At 45.2% G+C, this 20,498-nt stretch overlaps 2 protein-coding genes across 15 annotated transcripts in view; one reads left to right on the forward strand and one right to left on the reverse strand.

Moving 5' to 3' along the window:
* PXK (PX domain containing serine/threonine kinase like) overlaps positions 1-10,976 on the forward strand; it is a 92,914-nt gene extending 81,938 nt beyond the window's left edge. For 3 of the 13 annotated variants that reach the window (XM_031009262.3, XM_031009264.3, XM_055383221.2), the window contains one exon: positions 9,711-10,976. In XM_031009262.3, coding sequence (XP_030865122.2) covers positions 9,711-9,919 — 209 coding nt within the window. In that variant the 3' untranslated portion in view covers positions 9,920-10,976. Of the gene's footprint in view, positions 1-5,493; positions 5,527-8,412; positions 8,447-9,710 lie in introns of those variants that run through there. The other 10 variants (XM_055383228.2, XM_055383229.2, XM_031009265.3 and 7 more) reach the window with 7 other exon arrangements.
* A 1,625-nt stretch (positions 10,977-12,601) lies between these two features.
* PDHB (pyruvate dehydrogenase E1 subunit beta) lies at positions 12,602-19,020 on the reverse strand. 2 transcript variants are annotated; one of them, XM_004034381.5, is made up of 10 exons: positions 18,749-19,020; positions 18,612-18,665; positions 16,854-16,961; positions 16,710-16,772; positions 16,572-16,607; positions 15,634-15,919; positions 15,102-15,212; positions 14,679-14,770; positions 13,445-13,586; positions 12,602-13,151 (listed from the first exon to the last, which is right to left on the reverse strand). In XM_004034381.5, the coding sequence occupies exons 1-10, from the start codon at positions 18,788-18,790 to the stop codon at positions 13,006-13,008; spliced, it is 1,080 nt and encodes a 359-aa protein (XP_004034429.1). In that variant the 5' UTR covers positions 18,791-19,020; the 3' UTR covers positions 12,602-13,005. The 2 variants fall into 2 exon arrangements, with proteins under 2 accessions (XP_004034429.1, XP_004034430.1); XM_004034382.5 differs by lacking the exon at positions 18,612-18,665 and having other exon boundaries at positions 18,749-18,852.
* Positions 19,021-20,498: the final 1,478 nt, after the last annotated feature.

A 20,498-nucleotide genomic window follows, 5' to 3' on the forward strand; every position in this document is an offset into this window, starting at 1 on the left:
CAGAAGCTCCAAAATGATAGACACTGTTTAGGAAAAACTCACACTCAAAAGTGTTTTTCCCTATTCTGTCACTCAACACAATAATAATCAACACAGACAGACTTCTGTGACCAAATGTCAGGGTGTGGGGGAGTGGTTCTGTCCACCACCAAGTAAGCAATCAGTTTTGCTATGGACACCAGCTGGGTGTCCTCCAATTCCATTCTGACACTATCTACCTGGAGATAGCGTCAGACCCCACAGGTTGGGGCTCAGTCCCCAAAACTACCTGCTCTTTCTGACACCATTTTCAAGGATGGGACTCCAGAACTTTTGACCGACCAGCTTCAAGTAGGAGTTCCCACCGTTAATTTGCTGGAGCAGCTCACAGAATGCAGGGAAACATGTTTACTGGTGTATCATAAAGGATGTTACAGCGGATACAGATGAAAAGATGCATAGGGCAAGGTGTGGAGGAAGGAGCTTCCATGCCTTCCCTGGGCACATCACCCTTCAGGAACCTCCGCATGTTCAGCTATCAGGAAACTCTCCAAACCCTGCCCTCTTGGGCCTTTTACGGAGACGTCATTGGATAGGCATGATTGACAACCATATAGAAATGTTGTTATAGAACCCAATTTTGGTCTGCTCACCCAGTGCAATAAAATCAGATACCCACACCAAGGCTGTTGCAGTGACAGAAAGGAAGGCATTTATTGCAGAGTGCTGTGCAAGGAGGACCAGGCAGCAAAATGCTCAAAAATCTGACCTTCCAGATGGCTTACAGGCAAGGCTTTTTAACGGTGGGGTAAATTTCAGGAAAACAGAAGCTACAGGCAAAATTATAAATCAGTACACCGAGGTTGCACATTGGTTTAAGCTTAAAAGGGCGAGACATCTTGGGGGTAGGGGGTGCTCACAGGTAGATTCAGAGATCTGACTTGCAGTTGATCTTAGTTGCAGAAGCTCTAAGAATTTTGGGGTCAGTAGAAAAATGCTAACTTGCTAGGGGGAGTGACTTTCTCCAAGCCTCTCAGGAAGAAACTTAGAACAAAGGACGGTGGGATCGATAATAGGTACAGTTTAGTCTTCTTTTCCTCCTAATCTGGGATCTTTGTGGTGAGGGTCTTCAGTGGGGGCCTGAGCCTTTGAAAGACAACTCAGGGACATATGTTAAGATCTTATCTTTAGTTTCTATAGGGCAAGGGAACTTCTCTGGAGCTTTAACTTCCTTGGCTATTGTTCTTAAGCCACTTATTACCTTCTTGTTTACCAAGTTACTTAATTACTTCTAGGGCTAGCTGGATGCCTGGAATTTTTCTTAAAGGAACGTTTGGATTTTCCCTTATTTCCATGCCTTGAGGTTTACAGGTCCCTAAAAGGTGGGGCGGTCCCAGTTTCCATCTCAGTGTGATTGGACAAAAAGGGTATGATCTAACCCCAGCAAGGCCTGTTTGTTCAGATTCTGCTTGGCCTCTCTGTACAGCTTTCCTTCTTCTAGGGTATGGGGCGTGTGTAGGAGATGCTTGGCAAATCTTTGATTTATATAGGCTTGCTCTGCCTTCAAGGCCTCTGCAGAGTGAGAGCAGGACTCTGAGCCTAGGCATTACACCATTTTTGTTTTTGAGACAGAGTCTGGGTCTGTCACCCAGGCTGGAATGCAGTTGTGAGATCTCGGCTCACTGCAACTTCCGCCTCCTGGGTTCAAGCGATTTTTATGCCTCAGCCTCCCGAGTAGCTGGGATTATAGGCACTCACCACCACGCTTGGCTAATTTTTTTGTATTTTTGATAGAGATGGGATTTCACTACGTTGGCCAGGCTGGTCTTGAACTCCTAACCTCAAAGTGATCCGCCCGCCTCGGCCCCCAAAGTGCTGGGATTACAGGCTTGAGCCACTGTGCCCGGCCAGGATTGCAACTTTTGGCTGGCCAGCCCATGCTTAGGCTGTTCTTCCTTGCAGAACTGGAGGTCGGCCTTCAAGTGATCCTCCTGCCTCAGCCTTCTGAGAGGCTGGGACTATAGGCGTGCACCACCACATCCAGCTAATTTTTAAATTTTTTGTAGAGACAGGGGTCTCACCATGTTGCCCAGGCTGGTCTCAAACTCCTGGGCACAAGCACTCTTCTCACCTCAGCCTCCCAAATTGCTGGGATTATAGATGTGAGCCACAGCACCTGGCCTCACAGTTCTTTCTAATCAAGCACACTCTAAATCCTAAATCCACTGTGAACTCTGGCCTTTGGCAGTTTGCTCAGCAATAGATGAGCGCAATAGATGAGCTTAGGTAAGTTGAATTCAGCAGCAGTGCCTTTCTTCCCAAAAGCATCGGTTGTAAGCACATTTATGGCAGCTAAAGGTGGTTTTAATCTCAGTTTCTAAGTGAAGGGGTCTTACCCTTATGAGCCCTTTCCAGCAATTGTGTTAAGGGTTGGGGCCCCTCCCTTTTCTTACTGTAGCTTCTCTGGGGGCTCCTTCTTGAGGTCCTTACCAAGCTGATGGGAGAAATATCCTTTCTTTAAGTCTGCTGGCAGTTCCATTGGGTGGGGTGGGATTCTCTAATACTCTTTTGCTGAGACCTCTGTTTTTTCAGTAAGAACATTCCTAGCACTGTCTTTTCTGCAAAAGGTTGTTTTCTGCCTCAGGAAGGTCACTTTTTCCAGGACTTTAAAATTCTTTATCCTGGTTTATTTCATGGTAATATCACCAACTAGTATTTATACTCTATTCATAGAACTGATTGGTTTTAAAGGTCCCAATTTACACACACACAAATATTCCCTCCCACCCTCCTTTGGGATTAGACAGGCCTGTTGCCTTGCTATCTATTTTTTTGAGACAGGGTCTCTCTCTGTCACTTTGGCTGGAATGCAGTGGTGCAATCACGGCTCACTGCAGCCTTAACCTCCCACCTCAGCCTCCCGAGTGGGACTACAGGCTTGCACCACCACCCTTGGCTAATTTTTGTATTTTTTTGTAGAGACGGGTTTTGCCATGTTGCCCAGGCTAGTCTTGAGCTCTGGGGCTCAAGTGATCTGCCCGCCTTGGCCTCAAGTGATCTGCCCGCCTTGGCCTCCCATAATGGTGGGATTACAGGCATGAGCCACCCACACCCAGCCCTTTTTTAAAAAAATGGGTTTGTAAAAGAGTATTTTGGGAAAGCTAAGTAAGCAGAGGACCCTGAATTGTTATTTAAAATAATTATATCTAATATATTTGAAGCACTTATTTTGTGCCAGGCACTGTTGCTTTATAGTCACTTGTTTCAGTTAATCATCGTGAATACCTTCTTATCCAGTGTGAGTGGACTCCAGCTTAGGTCCATTTTACAGTTGAAGAAACTGACGCTTTAGTAGGATTAAGAGACTTTGACCAAGGTCACACAAGTTAGGGCGGTGCTAGAGCCAGGAGTGTAACTTGTTCTGTATTTGTTCATTTACCCCATTGATGTATTGAGTGCCTGCTTTCTTCAGGGTGCGCTGCAGGGCCCATGCTCTTAAATACTGTGGTTGGCTGGTGTGAAAAGAACCCTGAATGTTGAGTCAGTAAGCCAGGGCTTGAGTCCTAGCTCTGCCACATTCCCACTATGACCTTGGACAAATAATTTCTGTTCTTTGAGGCTGTCTTTTAAAAGAAGTCTCACTCTTTATTAGATAGATGGCATACATGGCGAGGCTTTATAAGCGGTAAAGCACTATCAGGTATAAACTATGAATGTCTTGCAATCAGATAATTCTAGCTGTTCTTGCTTGTAGTTTATGTTTTAAGCAATAATTTTGAGGTGAGAGAGCTGGCGGTTTGTAGAAAACCCAGTTTGCAAGAATGAGTGGAGAGAAAGGGAAGTTTCAAATCTGCAGAGGAAGAGGTGTGGGAGCCCGCCCTCCGAAGGTTTGCTTAAAATTCAACTCACAAAACAGATGAATAAGAGAAAAGGCATACAGGTTTATTTAATGTGTATATACAGGAGCCTTCAGAATGAAGACCCAAAGGTACAGGGAAAATTGTCCATTTTTATGCTTAGGTTCAACTAAGTATGGACAGCTGTGTGGAAATACAATTGGAGGAAAAGGCTATGATCTAATGCTAATAGGCTGAGTGGGGAAACCCAGCAAGTCTGTCTGTCTAGATTGTTCTCAGCCTCTCTGAGCAGCATTCCTTCCTTCCGGGTATGGGCAGGACCCTCTCTGGAATGGGGGTCTTACAACCTATAGTCAGACAAGGTAGGTCAGGTGATTTCTTTTCTTTTTTGAGATGGAGTTTCACTCTTGTTGCCCAGGCTGGAGTGCAATGGCTCGATCTTGGCTCACTGCAGCCTCTGCCTCCTGGGCTCAAGTAATTCTCCTGCCTCAGCCTCCCAGGAAGCTGGGATTACAGGCACCCACCACCACGCCCAGCTACTTTTTTGTAGTTTTAGTAGACACAGGGTTTCGCCATGTTGGCCAGGCTGGTCTCGAACTTCTGGCCTCAGGTGATCCGCCCGCCTTGGCCTCCCAAAGTGCTGGGATTACAGGCATGAGCCACCACACCCAGCCAAGTGATTTCTTTATGGACAGTTTTTACACAGAAAGGTGGAGGGAGAGTAATATTTTTAGGTATGATGACTGGCTTTGGGGAAAAGGGGTTCTGTTTCTATGACCCACCTTGGAGAAGGAGGGATTCAAGTTTCTCTGGCTAGCCTTGGGGGACAATGGTACTGAGAAGGCTGGAGGGCCTCTTTTCCGTTTCCCAGCCCCTTTCCAGGAGAAGGCTGTGGGGCAGAGTTGGTTCATTAGGAACTCTGAGATTTACCAAAGCATGATCCTTCACATGTAGCTGGGGATCTAGTCAGTTTAAAAGAAGACAAGAAAAACATTTGCCTTGCTTTCCTTTTTAAAACGGCTTTATGGCCTTAAGTAAGTTTCACTGCCCAATTCAGCCTCTAGGGAGGGGCTCACAGGGCCTCAGGGAGGGGCCCAGTGCTTCCGCCTTGAGGATGCCTGCCCAGGATCTCTGGCCTTAGGCCTGCTCACAGTCCTCCCAACTTTAAAGAGACAAATCTATTGTAGACTCTAGAAGACTTGCTTGGAAAAAAGTTATGGGTTTTCATTTTTCTCCCATTTTGATCAACTGTCCTTGTTTAATAATAGAACTAAGCACACTCCTCATATCCATTCTGCTCTTCAGAGGTAAAACCTTCATGGCTCTTCTGAAGTGAGCGTCGTGCTTGTAAATAAATAAAAATAGTATCTAACTGGCTCAGAGGACAAAGAACATGAAGAAAGTGACTCATTAGGTGGCTCAAAAAGCGACTCATTGGTTATTCTACAAATATGTTTGCCATGTTTTAAAAGGCTCACAATCATGTTTACAAATCAGTGCTGTGGTTAATTTGAGTATATCCTAGTTTCGAAGTGAGAATAATCAGCTTGTGATTCAGACTAATATTTTACTGTCTGTTACTATTTGATTAAATGACACTAAAATCTGAATAATGACTTGTGTCCCCCCTTTCTCTCTCTCTCTTTGCTGTTTTCAGTAGAGCATGCACCATTTTGAACGTGAATTTTCGGTAAAGTAAACTATGCTGATTTCTCAAACTTTAAAGATGCTCTGTTTCTGTGTGTGAAATAGGACCCAAAGTGTCTCGATTGCTGAAGTGATGAACAAGTGGGAAAGCAGATTTGAGACTATTTCCTTATCTGAATATTTAAATGAAATACAGCATCTTTAAAAAGCACCCAGTGACTTCATCTATATTCATTTCATTTTCATCATGACCTTCAAAATCTTCATTTTCACTCTGATTTCAGTTTTAAAATACAGCTCTAAAACCTGCAAATCAACTGCATGGCATTTTGGTATATTTTAATTTTGGAAACCATAACTCTCAAAGTCCTGTTGCTGCAAAAATGTTGATTCCTAGTTACTCTAATGAAGAGGAAAGAGTGTTAGGCACTTGAGCTCTTGGTTACAGGGAGACAACTTACTGGCTTTTATAACTGACGGTAGGGGAAAAACAGTTCTCTTGTAAGCATCCTTTATAATTCTCGAGCTGTGACAGGAGTGCAGCCTCCTCACCTGCCTGAGGCCAAAGGAGAAGGTGGTTCTCCCGAGAGCTGGGGGCTTGCCTGTTTCGGTTCTCTCCCGAGGGTGGCTGGTAAGTCTGGTGTTACCCTAGTGTGGTCTCATGGCCACTTGGCCTCCCCTCCTGTATGTGACCACAAAGGAGCTCGGAATTAGAGAGACTGTAGATTACCCACTGCTGGCTGCTAACATGGGCCTAAGAGTCGGTGGGGAAGGAAGCCGGGCGCAGTGGCTAACACCTGTAATCTCAGCACTTTCGGAGGCTGAGGCGGGTGGATCACAAGGATCAGGAGTTCAAGACCAACCTGGCCAACATGGTGAAACCCCATCTGTACTAAAAATACAAAAATTAGCTGGGCATGGTGCCACGCGCCTGTAATCCCAGCTACTCGGGAGGCTGAGGCAGAGAATCGCTTGAACCCGGGAGGCGGAGCTTGCAGTGAGCCGAGATGGCGCCACTGCACTCCAGCCTGGGCAACAGAGCGAGACTCCATCTCAAAAAAAAAGGAGTTGGGGGGGACCCTCAGACATCCTGTCCACAAGGCTGTCGAGGGGGTTTCTGGCCTGGCATTCCTCCCTAGATCTGACCTATGCTCTCCCTGCAGCATTCTCTGCCCTCTGATAGGGCCTCTGCTGGACTGCGAGGTTCCCATGTGGTTTGGTGGAGAAGATTTTGGGGTGGGTAGAGTAAGTAGTTGGCTCTCAGGGATTTTGTCTAAGAGAAAGTGAGATGGGAGAAATTGGGACTGACATGGTCGTAACTGAAGGTAAGCTGTTTGCAGCATCCCCCTTCCTGGGTGCGAATTCAGGTATCATAAGTCTAACATGGAATCGGTCTGCTCTCATATGTGGCCTGGAGATAAGGGTACTGGAGGTACCTTGGCAGGAAGGACTCATTCACATTTTAGGGGTGGAGAGAGCGCAGGCAGCAGGCAGTTCTTCCCAGGTTTGTCACAGGCCAAATGGTAACTTTCATTTGGCCCTTGTTGCCCCTGCCCCCTCTTCCCTCCATTGTTAGCCATGTGTTGTAGCTGAAGCCCCAACGGACCTTTCAGGAAGCTTGTGGACCGTGGAAAGGGCCAAAAGGAAAAGCCAAAAACAATCAATGGGGCAGACTGAGTGAGACCAAGTCCCAGGTCTGTGTTCCTGCCTCCTCCAGTTTCCACCTTCTGACCCCTAGACCTCCTCTCCCCTCCAGAGTGTTCCAAACTGGCAAGCTGGGTCTGGCCTTCCTTGCCCTGGTTGTACATAAGAGCCACCATGGTTGTTGCAGGCCCAGTGAGGAACAGTGGACCTGCTGGGACATCAAGCCCCACCGGACTGCTCCAGCCTGCTGAGGCCACATCAGGGAGATCCTGCTGCCTGTCCTTTCGTTCCATCTGCTTTACTAGAGCCCTGGAGCCCTTTGGACAGTGTATTTATTGACACCACCTACATTTTCAAAGAGACTCATTTAAAGTGACAAGTTCAGCCTTTACTTGGACAGTGGAAAATCCATGTACTGAACCCCACCCTCCACTCCCAAACTCTGTGGTGGTGTGTTTGCACTTCTAATTTTGAGGGCCTGGTAATGAGGCCAAAACCAAGGGTTGGTTCTCTGTGAGGCCAAGCAGTTTTGTTCTGTGCCAAGATGGCAGCCCCTACCCCTCAGCCCAGCCCTGAGGCCTGTCTCCAGCCCCCTAAAATCCTTGCCTGGAGGGCTAGTGCTAGTCAGTCTCTAGATGGCCAGTGCTGAGCCTTTAGTAGAACTCCCAAGTACTGCCGCAGCCTAGAGCCTGTCCTTAACTGCACAGTGATTCTTCTGCTGGGGGTCAAAGCACAAACCTGGGAGGCAGAAACCCTGGAGCTCCTTCTGTTACACTACGTGGCCCTGAATATCAAGTCCAGATTCCACTGCCCTTTTCTGGCTATTGGGTGGGAGGGTGCTGGTGAAGGGCACTGGCACCTACTCACCCCCAAGTGGGCAAAGCTCACTCCTTCGGGCCCACTTGGTGTTGCAGTCAAGAGACTCAGTTCCAAAAACCTTCAGCAGAGGTCTCCCCTCCTCCTGGTATTTCACTGGTTGCTCTCCAGAAGTCCTCTTCAGAGGAATTCTTATCACACATGCTTATTCTCCGTTTTCCCACTTCAAGTTACTTCAGGTTTAAAGTCCTTTTTATCTCTGTAACCCTGTGACATAAAGCCAGGAAAATTTTCCCACAATCCACCTTAGCATAAAACATAACAATTTCATTCATCAGTTGTTATTGTGTAGAACCAATGAACATGTTGGTCATTTGTCTGTATTTAATCTTTATTTGTATTGCTATATTTGAGCATTCCAAGATTGCAGAGCATGAGCGTGTGTATTTGTATGATTCTTTAATTTCAGCTGCCTTAGGTTTGAGTAAAAGATGTAAAGAAAGGTAAGTGATTTTCTATTGTAAGACTTTAACCGATACCTGTCACACTTGGTGAAAAGGATGTACTTACCTGAGTATTGTATTGGTGATTCTGAGCCAGTCATCCATACAAACTTAAGTAGGGTAGCTTTACCTGTTACTTGTTATCACAACTTAGTAGCAGTGTAGGGGAAACCAGCTGGCAGAATGTCTCCCTGGAGTAGCCCTGGGAGGGACAGAGACAGCATCTGACAGGCAGAGTCTCAGAGAGCGGCAAGGTCACAGGAGACGAGGCAACTAACTGTGGCACAGAACATTCTTTAAGGCAAGGCTTTTTCTGAACTCGGTGTTTATTCTGTCCTGAGAGAACCATTCATTGATTCCAAAATATAAAATTCGAGTTGCAAATGTCCATGTGCCTGGAAGCTGAGGGAAGTTTTAGACACCTGCCCAGTTTCCCTCTCCTTGCCCACTGCGGTACAGCACATTCTAGTTTCTCCTGATGCTTCGTCAAAGACACATTTAGTGCAGTTCTGTCCTGTTCCTTGGTTGGGCCACAATGGAGAGAATAGTACTTGAGAAGGATTTCTCTGTAAGAATACCATGGCAGAGAGACCCCTCTGCCCCCTGCTTTGCATTGCTAACAGTTATTAGCATTTTATATTTCTTTAATGCAACCTAATAGGAAATTATTATTCAAGACAGACTCCTCTGGGAAATGCATAACCCAGGAGGCACTGATTCCTTGCTGAGAATCCTGGGTGGTCTGTCATTTTACATAAAATCACATCCTTCAAATATTTTGTATGTTGGAGCAGCGAAAGAACTGTTCACCCCTTATGAATAACTGACATTCAGTAAGCCCAACTCCATCATGCAGATGTCTATCTTTAATTGCTAGCTCAGAAGCAGACAGAGCTTCCTGGGACCTGGCTAAAGTAACTGATAGATGGAACTCTTCTTTGGGGACTATTACTAATATTTGCAAATGGGGTCAGAGCCTCATCTATGCAGAGAATGTTACCATATGTGGTTTCATGTAATCTAATTATTTGTTCAAACACCCTTTAACATGACTATTGTTTGAGAAACATGGCAACTTTTAATTCCCCTGTGATGCTTCTAGCTTTCTTTAGTCTTTTAAGAACTCATACAGTACTAGGTATGTTGGTCCCTCTGAGGAAAACATGTGGACTCTCACCAGTCCGTTGTGCTCAGGACTGAGCAGTAGCGTGTGTGCAGGGCAGCTGTGGAGGTGAATACTGATTGTCCCCCTTTTCCTCCACAGGGATATCTGCATTACCTCCACCTCCTCCACCTCCACCACCACCAGCAGCTCCCTTGCCTCCTGCGAGCACCGAGGCACCTGCCCAGCTCTCGTCTCAGGCTGTGAATGGCATGAGCCGAGGGGCCTTGCTCAGCTCCATCCAGAATTTCCAAAAAGGAACTTTGAGGAAAGCCAAAACCTGTGATCACAGTGCTCCGAAGATCAGCTGAAGCTTCCTGTTTACACTTGGAGGGAAAAGTTCTTTTTTATTCCTACTCACCCCTACCCCCCAAACTACCCTCTTCCTGGGAAAGTAATTGCTGAGCCAGTACAGCCACAAACAGTACTATTTTGCAGATGCTCATGTAAGAAGCTTTTCAAGAGGGAAATAATTCTTTAAGCAGAATAAAGTTAGGCTGGCATTGCTCCCTTAAGATCTTGCTCCTTTATTAATCCTGTAAAGGAGTCTTGTTTATCCTCTAATGGGCATGCTTTGGGGGCAGCAGCATATTGAAGTATTTTCACCAACTAAAGGAAATAGACAGAAAAACAATGACAATATTCAATCACAGCAGTAAATGGCCTTTGTGTTGCAATCCCTTCTACCCCATCAGACAGCTCCTAGAAACATTCCTCTTACAGTTCATTTCTCTAAAGCATTTTCTGATTCTTAGATAACTCCAATTTTTGCTACCTTTATCTTAGACATTAACACTATAGCCCAAAGCATAGTTACTTTGCTGAATCAGAAAGCAACTGAGTTCTTTTTTTCCCCTCAAATAGAATGGGGAACGTTCACAACATTCTCTTAAGTTCTAACAGGAATACCATTGTGGTTATAGAACTCAGGGCTGCTAAAGCAACTACTCTAGACCCATAGTTCTTTTTAGTTAGAATGTATTGAAACAGACAAAAATATTAACATCAGAAAAAGCTCTTGCCAATTAGAGGATCTTCTTAATCCTCAGCAATTAAGTTTGGGGTTTGAGGGGGGCAGGTCATTGTTACAACAGAAGTAAATTTGGCATCTATAGAAATCAATTATGATTTTTGAAAGATCTAAATATATCAATATAGCATCTCTTTAATGTTAGTCATTTATTAGAAAGATCCTTTATCCTGATTTGCTTAAACCTTTCAAAAAATTGCACTTTAAAGGATTATAATCCATTTAAAAATTCAAGTACACACATCAGTGTTGGTTACTATGCAGAGAATGTCATTGTGTATAGTTTCATGTAATCTGTGATGTCAGCCGTATTTTTTATTAAAATCATGTCAAGAAAACGTGTTGTCTGTAGCTTGACGAGATATTTCAAATGAGAACTTTTTGTAGCATCTGTTGTTAACAAAGAATAGATTCACACTGTCTAAGGTTTCCTTCCTACCTATCCTGTCTCTTATTCTTTTGTGTCTCACTTTTCCTCTAAGAACTAAAAATCCTGTCTTGCTACTTAAATTAGGTACCACCTATATGCTTCTCTAATTTAAACCCATCTTTTCCATCTCAGCTTCTGAAGAGGGCAGTATTTGACAGAATATCTGATCTTTGGAAATGGGAAAAACACCTGATATAAACTTTGCCATAATTTTAAAGAGAATGCTATTAGAATTAGGCATTTGGAGAGTCTGTGGAGAAGTTCCTGTTTCAAGTGTGATGCAACCTAGGTGATTACCTGATGGAGGCTTGTGAGGCCTGAGTCCTTCTGAAGTCAGTTTTGCTGACTATTTTGGATAGTTCAGATAATATGAATACAAACAGGTAATGGTCTTGTACAGTATCAGCTTATTTTCCACATGGCACTAATTTCTTTTGTTGTTATTTTTAAGACAGGGTTTCGCTCTTTCACTCAGGCTGGAGTGCAGTGACCCAATCACAGCTCACTGCAGCCTTGACCTCCCAGGGCTCAAGCGATCCTCCTATAGGCACACCACCAGATACCTGGGTTTTTTGTTTGTTTTGTTTTTTTTGTTTTGTTTTTGTAGGCAGGGTTTTTGCAACGTTGCCCCAAGCTGGTCTTAAACTCCTGGGCTCAAGCAATCCCTGCCTCAGCCTCCCAAAGTGCTGGGATTGTAGGCATGAGCTACTGTGGCCTGGCAGCACTAATTTCTTAATAGAATTTCAAGTTTTCTACCCACATTGACTTTTTTTTTTCTATCTTTTCTTTGTAGAGATGGGGTTTTGCCATGTTCCCCAGGCTGGTCCTGAACTCCTACACTCAAGGGATCCACCCACCTCCTCGGCCTCCCAAAGTGCTAGGATTACACGTTTCAGCCACTATACCCAGCCAGTTCTTTTTTTTTTTTTTTTTTGAGATGGAGTCTTGCTCTGTTGCCCAGGCTGGAGTGCAGTGGCACCATCTCTGCTCACTGCAACCTCCACCTCCTGGGTTCAAGCAATTATCCTGCCTCAGCCTCCCGAGCAGCTGGGTCTACAGGCGCATGCCACCATGCCCAGCTTTAGTAAAGACAGGGTTTCACCATGTTAGCCAGGATGGTCTCGATCTCCTGACATCATGTTCTGCCCGCCTTGGCCTCCCAAAGTACTGGGATTACAGGCATGAGCCACCACGCCCAGCCCAGCCAATTCTTTCAATATAAAAATACAATAGTCATGGCCAGGTGTGGTGGCTCATGCCTGTAATCCCAGCAATTTGGGAGGGCCGAGGCGGTGGATCACCTGAGGTCAGGAGTTCAAGACCAGCCTGGCCAACATGGTGAAACCCCACCTCTACTAAAAACACCAAAATTATCCGGATGTGGTGGCTAATTTCCTACTCCTGAGGCTGAGGCAGGAGAATCACTTGAACCTGGGAGGCGGAGGCTGCAGTGAGCCGAGATTGTGCCATCGCACTCCAGCTTGGGGAACAGAGCCAAACCTTGTCTCAAAAAAAAAAAAAAAAAAAAAATAGTAATGTTAGAAATTCCTTTATTCCTTATCAAAACAAACTAACAGTAAATGTATATTATATGCTTTAATTTTATACATATAAGTTATCTTGTTTGGATATATCTTTCATCACGACTCTGCCACATCCATACTTTGTCCTTGTAGTGAGAAAGGATAAAATGTTATATAATTTGTTATTCAAAGAACATGGCAACCGTAACAGACAAAAGGAAGCATGGCATCTAGGGCAGGAGAGTGGAGAGTTTTCCATACACAAACACATTTAAACTTCCCTGTACAAAAATACCTGCTGTTGCTTTAGAAATCGTTTTCCTTTATGAGTAGTCGGGTCTTGCAGTACAAATCCAGGTGCAGTGCCAGCAAGTATTTCAAATAAATTTCAACGACTTGATATTCAAGTCCAAACTAAATATTTAATGTTTTCTTTATTGCAAATATGATGTCTTTGACCTGAGGTATAGAGTTGTCTTCTAGAATCTTTGCATAAGGCATAGGGACGTCAGCACCAGTGACACGAACAGCAGGAGCATCCAGGAAATTGAACGCAGGACCTAGGAGAAGGAAGGCTCAACTGAGAGAGTGCAAATGCCAGCTGGGCACTACCACCCTGGCACAGAGGTGTGGCTGACCAGGAAGAGAAAATGTAAGGAATGCTAATTATGGGGAACCGCTTTCTGGATTTGCTTTTAAAAATATCTGCCTGAAGAGAAATGCCAAACTCACAAGTTTAAAGTTGAAGTCGTTTGGCCACTCCTAGCTTTCAATCTCTTTATCCTGTACGTATTCAGGTACATGATGTTTACTATAGCTTGACTGTATTCTAGAACCAGTTTCTTTGAAATACCTTCCATGATCCTGGCACAGATTTCAGCTCCTACTCCAAACTGTGGCCAGCCTCCTTCCACAGTTACAAGATGATTTGTCTTCATGACACTGGCTTCTATGGTTTCCATGTCCATTGGTCTAATGGTACGCATATTTATCACCTAAATAGGTAATATAATCAAGTTTACAGAGTTATTGCAGCACAAATAGAGCCTTATCCCCATAATACCATTTCCTTTTTTGTTTCCTGTTAATCTTTGTATCTAGGAAAATCTAATCTGCCTATGAATACCTATTCATGAATGAACAAACTATAAAAGGAAAAATTTTAATTAAAACAAAGATGTGTATGTCTACCACAAGCAGCTCTGTGCAGTTATAGGATTCATTTATCTTCCTTCACTTTTTTATTTCTTTTGAGACGGAGTTTTGCTCTTGTTGTCCAGGCTGGAGTGCAGTGGCGTGATCTCGGCTCACTGCCACCCCCGCCTTCCCAGTTCAAGCCATTTTCCTGCCTCAGCCTCTGGAGTAGCTGGGATTACAGGCATAGACCACCACGCCTGGCTAATTTTTGTATTTTTAGTAGAGATGGGGTTTCACCATGTTGGCCAGGCTGGTCTTGAACTCCTGACCTCAGGTGATCCACCACGCCCAGCCAATCCTCCTTCACTTTAAATTCCCTCATCAAAATAAGTAACAGTTAACAGCTGAGTGCCCATCACGTACCAAGCACTACACTAAGTGTAATTCTCACAACGGCCCTATGACAGGACAGTATTTATATTATCCCCATTTTATAGCTGATGAAACAGATTTAGAGTATATAACTTGCCCAAGTATAACTAGCACATGGTGGGTTTCTAAAAGATCCAGAACCTCAGAAGGGTGAGGTGGGAGCATCACTTGGGCCCAGGAGTTCACGGTTACAGTGAGCCATGATCCAGCCACTGCACTTCAGCCTGGGCAACAGAACAAAAGCCTGTTTTTTTCTCTCTCTGGGGGTATCACTGAGAACCAGAAGAGGTTCAGAGAGCTCCCGCTGTCTCTCAAAAAAAAAGATCCAGAACCTAAGTGACCTGAGTGGTAAAAAGCTAAGTATGTGAACTGCAGGCAGGTTCCCAGCTTTAAGCAGAGACAGAAATGAGTGACAAAGCAAGGTTTTACATCTAATTAACCTGTTACAGAACTCTTCTGGGTCTTAAATCTAAAAGGAGCCCTTCTAATTCTTTAAGAACAAGTAAATGTCCACTCACCTCACATTCAACTCCTTCTTTAGATAGCACTGCTGCAGCTTCTAAGCAGTGGCCCACAGGTCTTGAATGGGAAACCACAGTTATATGTGTTCCTGAAAACAGAGTGGTCACAGATCAGAGATCAGGTTGAAACTGAAGATGCTACATCACTGTGCAGCCAGCTGTGGCTCTTGTTCATTCATAAAGTCTTCAACTTCATTCCAGTGAGCTGAGGAATGTGGCAGCCTTCCTAGAAATGAAACACAAACCTACCAGACTGACAGCTAGAAAAGCACAACTGAATGAGAAATTGGGGCATCACACGTTCTTGAGCTCATCCTATAATTTTTCAGTCAAAGTAAATGACAGTAACTTCTAGATTAAATTTTACCAAAATTGAGGGGCTGGATTAAAAATACTGTTTATATATCTTAGTTTTCTTACCTTGCCTTTCTATTTTGGCTTTTCCAATAGGAATCAGAAAATCTTTTGACTGAGCTTCCGGAGGAAATTCAAAAGGAACCCCATACATCAATTCATTCTCTAGCACCACCACTGAAAAACATAAGTATTTAAACAAAAGTAATTAATCACATCCAGAATGACTAAAACTGCATAGAAAGCAGTATCATTCATCTTGTGAGAAGTTTCATTGTGCTGATTAGCCTTATCTCTACCATGACCAGCAGCCTTGAGAGCAGTTTAGGTACTAAAATTTGTAGTTTGGTCAATATAATTTTATCTATCAAACCAGTATTGTGGGTGTGCAGTAAATGTCCCCTTTACCTAGCTGGCCCCCTTATATTCGGAAATAGGAAAAGCAAGCACATTCTTTACTGTCTTTACTATATAAAGTATTAACATTTTATACAGTATATCTAAGCCTAACTTAAAAGACTTTAATGGTTTCCTCTGTGCAAATATATCATTTTAGTTTTTCAATCTTCAAAAAAGACCAAAGGGTCCCTGTGCTGACCTGGATTGTTATCCCGAATGGCTGATTTAATAAGTCCTTTAGCATCCTCTGAATTCCAGGGACTGACCACCTTTAAGCCTGGGCAGTGCCCATACCAGGCAGCAAAGCACTGTGAGTGCTGGGCAGCTACACCTGCTGAGGCACCATTGGGCCCCCTGAAGACTATAGGCACAGGCTGAAGGCCACCAGACATGTAGTAGGTCTTGGCAGCTGAGTTTATAACCTGGTCAATGGCTTGCATGGAGAAATTGAAGGTCATAAATTCACAAATGGGCCGCAACCCAGCCTGTAAAATCAAAAACGTGGATGTTAAAAAGACTAGAAACAGCAACAAACAGTAGCAAACAATCACTCCAAGTCTTCCAACATTCAAATAATGTTTTTATTTTTTATTTTTACTTTTTATGGACAGGGTCTCACTGTCACCCGTGCTGGAGTGCAGTGGCACACATCATAGCTCACTGCAGCCTCTAACTCCTAGGCTCAAGTAATCCTTCCTCAGCATCCCGAGTAGCTGGGACTGCAGGCAAGCACCACCACATCTACCTACTTGGTATTTTTTTGTTTTTTTCCCAAATGATGTTTTTAAAAGGTGATGTTAAATCTCTTTGCGGATGGGCACAGTGGCTCACGCCTGTAATCCCTGCACTTTGGGAGGCCGAGGCGGTCGGATCACTTGAGGCCAGGAGTTCGAGACCAGCCTGGCCAACATGGTAAAACCCCATCTCTACTAAAAACACAAAAATTGGCTAGGCACAGTGGCGCGACCTGTAATCCCAGCCACTATGGAGGCTGAGGCAGGAGAATCGCTTGAACCTGGAAGCTGAGATGGTGCTAGTGCACTCCAGGCTGGATAACAGAGTGAGACTCTGTCTCAAAAGAAAAAAAAAGAAAACAAGAAATGTCTTTGGATAAGTTTCATAAAGAGTATTACATACCATAGCTGCACCTACAGCAATTCCAGCAAAGCCCATCTATAAAGTAAAATATAAACATAAGTGAAAATCCATAAAAATGAGGATAATGGACACTAACAGACATGCCCTCCAGGGTCTGCTTCCCACTGGAAGGCTTACCTCTGATATGGGAGTGTCAATAATCCTCTTGTCTCCATATTTCTTCCACAGCCCTCGACTAACCTACAATTAAGAGTTGATCCCTTATGTATCTGGGGGTAACAGTGACCTCAATTTTGTATAACTTTCATATATTTTAGTTACCTTGTATGCCCCATCATACTGGGCAACTTCTTCTCCAAGCAGAAATACCTTCTCATCTCTTTCCAGCTCCTCATCCATACCCTGATTTATAGCATCACGAACTGTCACCTGTCATAGGTATGCAAAAACAGTCAATACAGAATTGTTTGGGATTCAACTAAGATTTTCTTCCTTTATATTTACCTAGGCTGCCCACAGCACATAATATAAAAACACTAGAACAAGCTTCTCTCTAAAAACTCAAAGAATTCTAAAAGTAACATTTCTATTACACATAGTTGGTCTCTGACTGCATGTGTTAATGTACTGAGTGCTCACTAGGTGCCAAGCACTGCCAAATACTTTGCATCCAGAATGTAGGAGTTGCTATTTTAATATAATGAATGGTAAAATCTAGTTAAAAAAAGGAAGGAGGGGAGAATTAACATACAATCCATCAATTCCACTTCTATGTATATGCCCCAAATAATTGAAAGCAGGGATTCAAGCATATACTTGCACATCAATGTTCACAGCAGCATTACTCACAATAGACAAAACAAGGCCAGGCACGGTGGCTCACACCTGTAATTCCAGCACTCTGGGAGGCCAAGGCAGGTGGATCACTTGAGGTCAGGAGTTCGAGACCACCCTGGCCAACATGGTGAAACCCATTCTCTACTAAAAATACAAAAATTAGCCGGGTGTGGTGGCGGGTGCCTGTAATCCCAGCTACTCAGGAGGCTGAGGCAGAATTGCTTGAACCCAGGAGGCAGAGGTTGCAGTGAGCTGAGACAGTGCCATTGCACTCTAGCCTGGGCAGCAAGAGCAAAACTCCGTCTCAAAAAAAAAAAAACAAAATGTCGGGCTGAGCGAGGTGGCTCATGCCTGTAATCCTAGCACTTTGGGAGGCCAAGGCAGGCAGATCACTTGAGGCCAGGAGTTCAAGACCAGCCTGGGCAATACGGTGAGACCCTGTCTGTACTAGAAATACAAAAATTAGCCCGGTGTGGTGGCACCCGCCTGTAATCACAGCTACTCAGGAGTGAGGCGCGAGAATCCCTTCAGCCCAGGAGGTGGAGGTTGAAGTGAGCTGAGATCGCGCCACTGCACTCCAACCTGGGTGACAGAGGGAGACTATCTCAAAAAAATATACATATATATATATTATTCAGCCTTAGGAAGGAATCAAACTCTGACGCATGCTACAACATGGATGAACCTTGAGGACATTACGCTGAGATAAGCCAGACACAAAAGGACAAATGATGCCACTTATATGAAGTTCTAGAATAGGCAACCTCATAGAGACAGAAAAGTACAACAGGGGTTACCAGGGGTTTGGGGAAGGGAAATGAGGAGTTACCGAGTAATGGACAGTATCTGTTTGGGATGATTAAAAAGTTCTGGAAATGGATGGTGGTTAATGGTTGTAAAACATGGTGAATGTACTTAATGCCACTGAATTATACACTTCTAAAAAGTACATTTTAAGTTAGGTCTATTTTGCTGCAATTTAAAGAAAAAAACATGGAGGGAGGGAGGAAACGCCTAGTCTTAGTTTTCCCCCATTGCCCAGCCAGCTGTGAGGTGGTGACTCGCCGGTGTGATAAACGCCAGGCGGCGACAGAGGCAGCAGGAGCTCCACAGAGGATGCTGGCCCCGCAAACCCAAGGCCCACGGCGCCGGAAGGCCACAGCGCAGGCGCGACTCCGGCCTTCTTCCCGAGAGAAGGGGGACCCTCCCCGCCCTCGTCCGACGAGCGCCTGCGCCTGTTACCTGCAGCGCAGCCGGCGCGGTCCAGTGAAAGCGCCTCTTCAGCAGCCCGGAGACCTGGCAGGGAGAGAGGAAGATGACGGCCGGACGCAGGGTGGGCAGGGGTCGCGTGGGAATACAGGCCGCGCTCTGCTGCCTACCTCCCGAAGGGGTCTCCGCACCAAGCCAGACACCGCCGCCATCTTGGTCGTGTCCTCTATCCGCTGCCAAATGACAACACAGAGGGGCCGGCAGACGTGAGCAGGCCCCGCCTCCACCGGCGCGGGCCAATGGCAAGACGCGGCGCCCGCGTGACCCGCCCACCCGCCCACCGGGTGAGGGGCCGCGGGGCCGGGCCGAGGTGGCGTGTGGGTGGCGGTGCGCCTCTGCCTGGAGCCGCTTCAGATCAACTTTATTGACAGTAGGCGGTGACCGACAGGCGGGGTGCACGCTGGACACACGTGACTGGTCGGTGTTACTTGAAGCGTGGGGACTAGAAGTCAGACCCTGAGGAGCATGATCTCTGGAAGCTGGAGAGACCTTACGAGTTAGGCCAACCTGTTGTGGGTGCTGGAATCCTTTGGGCACCAAGAAGTGCTTGCACACTCTCTAGTGATGGGGAACTTAACACTTCATGAGTGAGCCTAGTCTTCCCTGGACAGTGCTGTCTGTTGATTCCTTATAATGCACATCATAGCTTTCACTGATTGCATTAAGCACCTACTGTGAGCCAAGCATTGAGATATGTGCTGTATAGCTCATTCTCACAGTACCCCACTTGGGTAATTAGTGTTATTATTATCTCCATTTTGAAGACGGTTAAACTGAAGCAGAAATTGATTAAATGAGCCGATATTTTAATTTAGGACTGTCTTGACTCTAAAGCATGGTCTTTTTCCCACTGCTTCCTAAAGCAGAAGTGGGGTCCTGCTTGGGGGAAGGTTACAACAACTTTAGAGAAGGGCGGCTCTATGGGTGTAGCACGACAAGCCGCAGACAAAACTCCTCAGACACCGAGTTAAAGAAGGAAGGGGTTTATTCGGCCAGGGGCATCAGCAAGACTCCTGTCTCAAAGGCCAAGCTCCCTGAATGAGCAATTCCTGTCCCTTTTAAGGGCTCACAGCTCTAAGGAAGTGTGCGTGAGAGGGTCATGATTGATTGAGCAACCAGGGGGTACATGACTGGGGGCTGCAAGCACCGGTAATTAGATCGGAACTGGATAGGGATTTTCACATTGCTTTTCTATACAATGTCTGTAATCTACAGTTAACATAACCAATTAGGTCGGGGTCGATCTTTACCAGGCCCAGGGTGTGGCACCAGGCTGTCTGTTTGTGGATTTCATTTCTGCCTTTTAGTTTTTACTTTTTCTTTCTTTGGAGGCAGAAATTGGGCATAAGACAATATGAGGGGTGGTCTCCTCCCTTATGGGGAGGTGCCAAACACTTGGCCATAGGGACAACCTCTGGAAGCTCATTAGTCTTAATTTGGCCCTTGGGGGTCAGATGGGACAATTGAGCACCCAGTCTCCACCCATCCCCAAGACGTTCCAAACATTCCCTTCTATGGATCACAGCTGCAGGCTGCCAAATTAGGAATTTGCAATTTCCAGTAGGTTGCTGACTGGGAATGGGAGGGGGTGGAGGCAAAGGCAGAACAGGCGGATGCTGGGAAGTCTGTGGCAGCAACAGAGCCAGACGAGGAGGCAATTTCCAGATGGAGAGGAGGGGGACAGTTTTGAGATCTATTTGGGCTAGAATCAATAGGAATGCTGTAAGTGCTAGGGAAGAGCAGAGGAAAATTTTGGATTTTTGTCATTGCTGGATGGATAGATGGGGTAAGGGAGGAGCCTGGGGCAGTGTAAGTGCCAGGAGCTGGAGAAGTAAGAGTGTATTTTTGTTTGTTTATTTT

The sequence above is a fragment of the Gorilla gorilla genome, chromosome 2, assembly GCF_029281585.2.
Source record: "Gorilla gorilla gorilla isolate KB3781 chromosome 2, NHGRI_mGorGor1-v2.1_pri, whole genome shotgun sequence".
Taxonomy (NCBI): domain Eukaryota; kingdom Metazoa; phylum Chordata; class Mammalia; order Primates; family Hominidae; genus Gorilla; species Gorilla gorilla.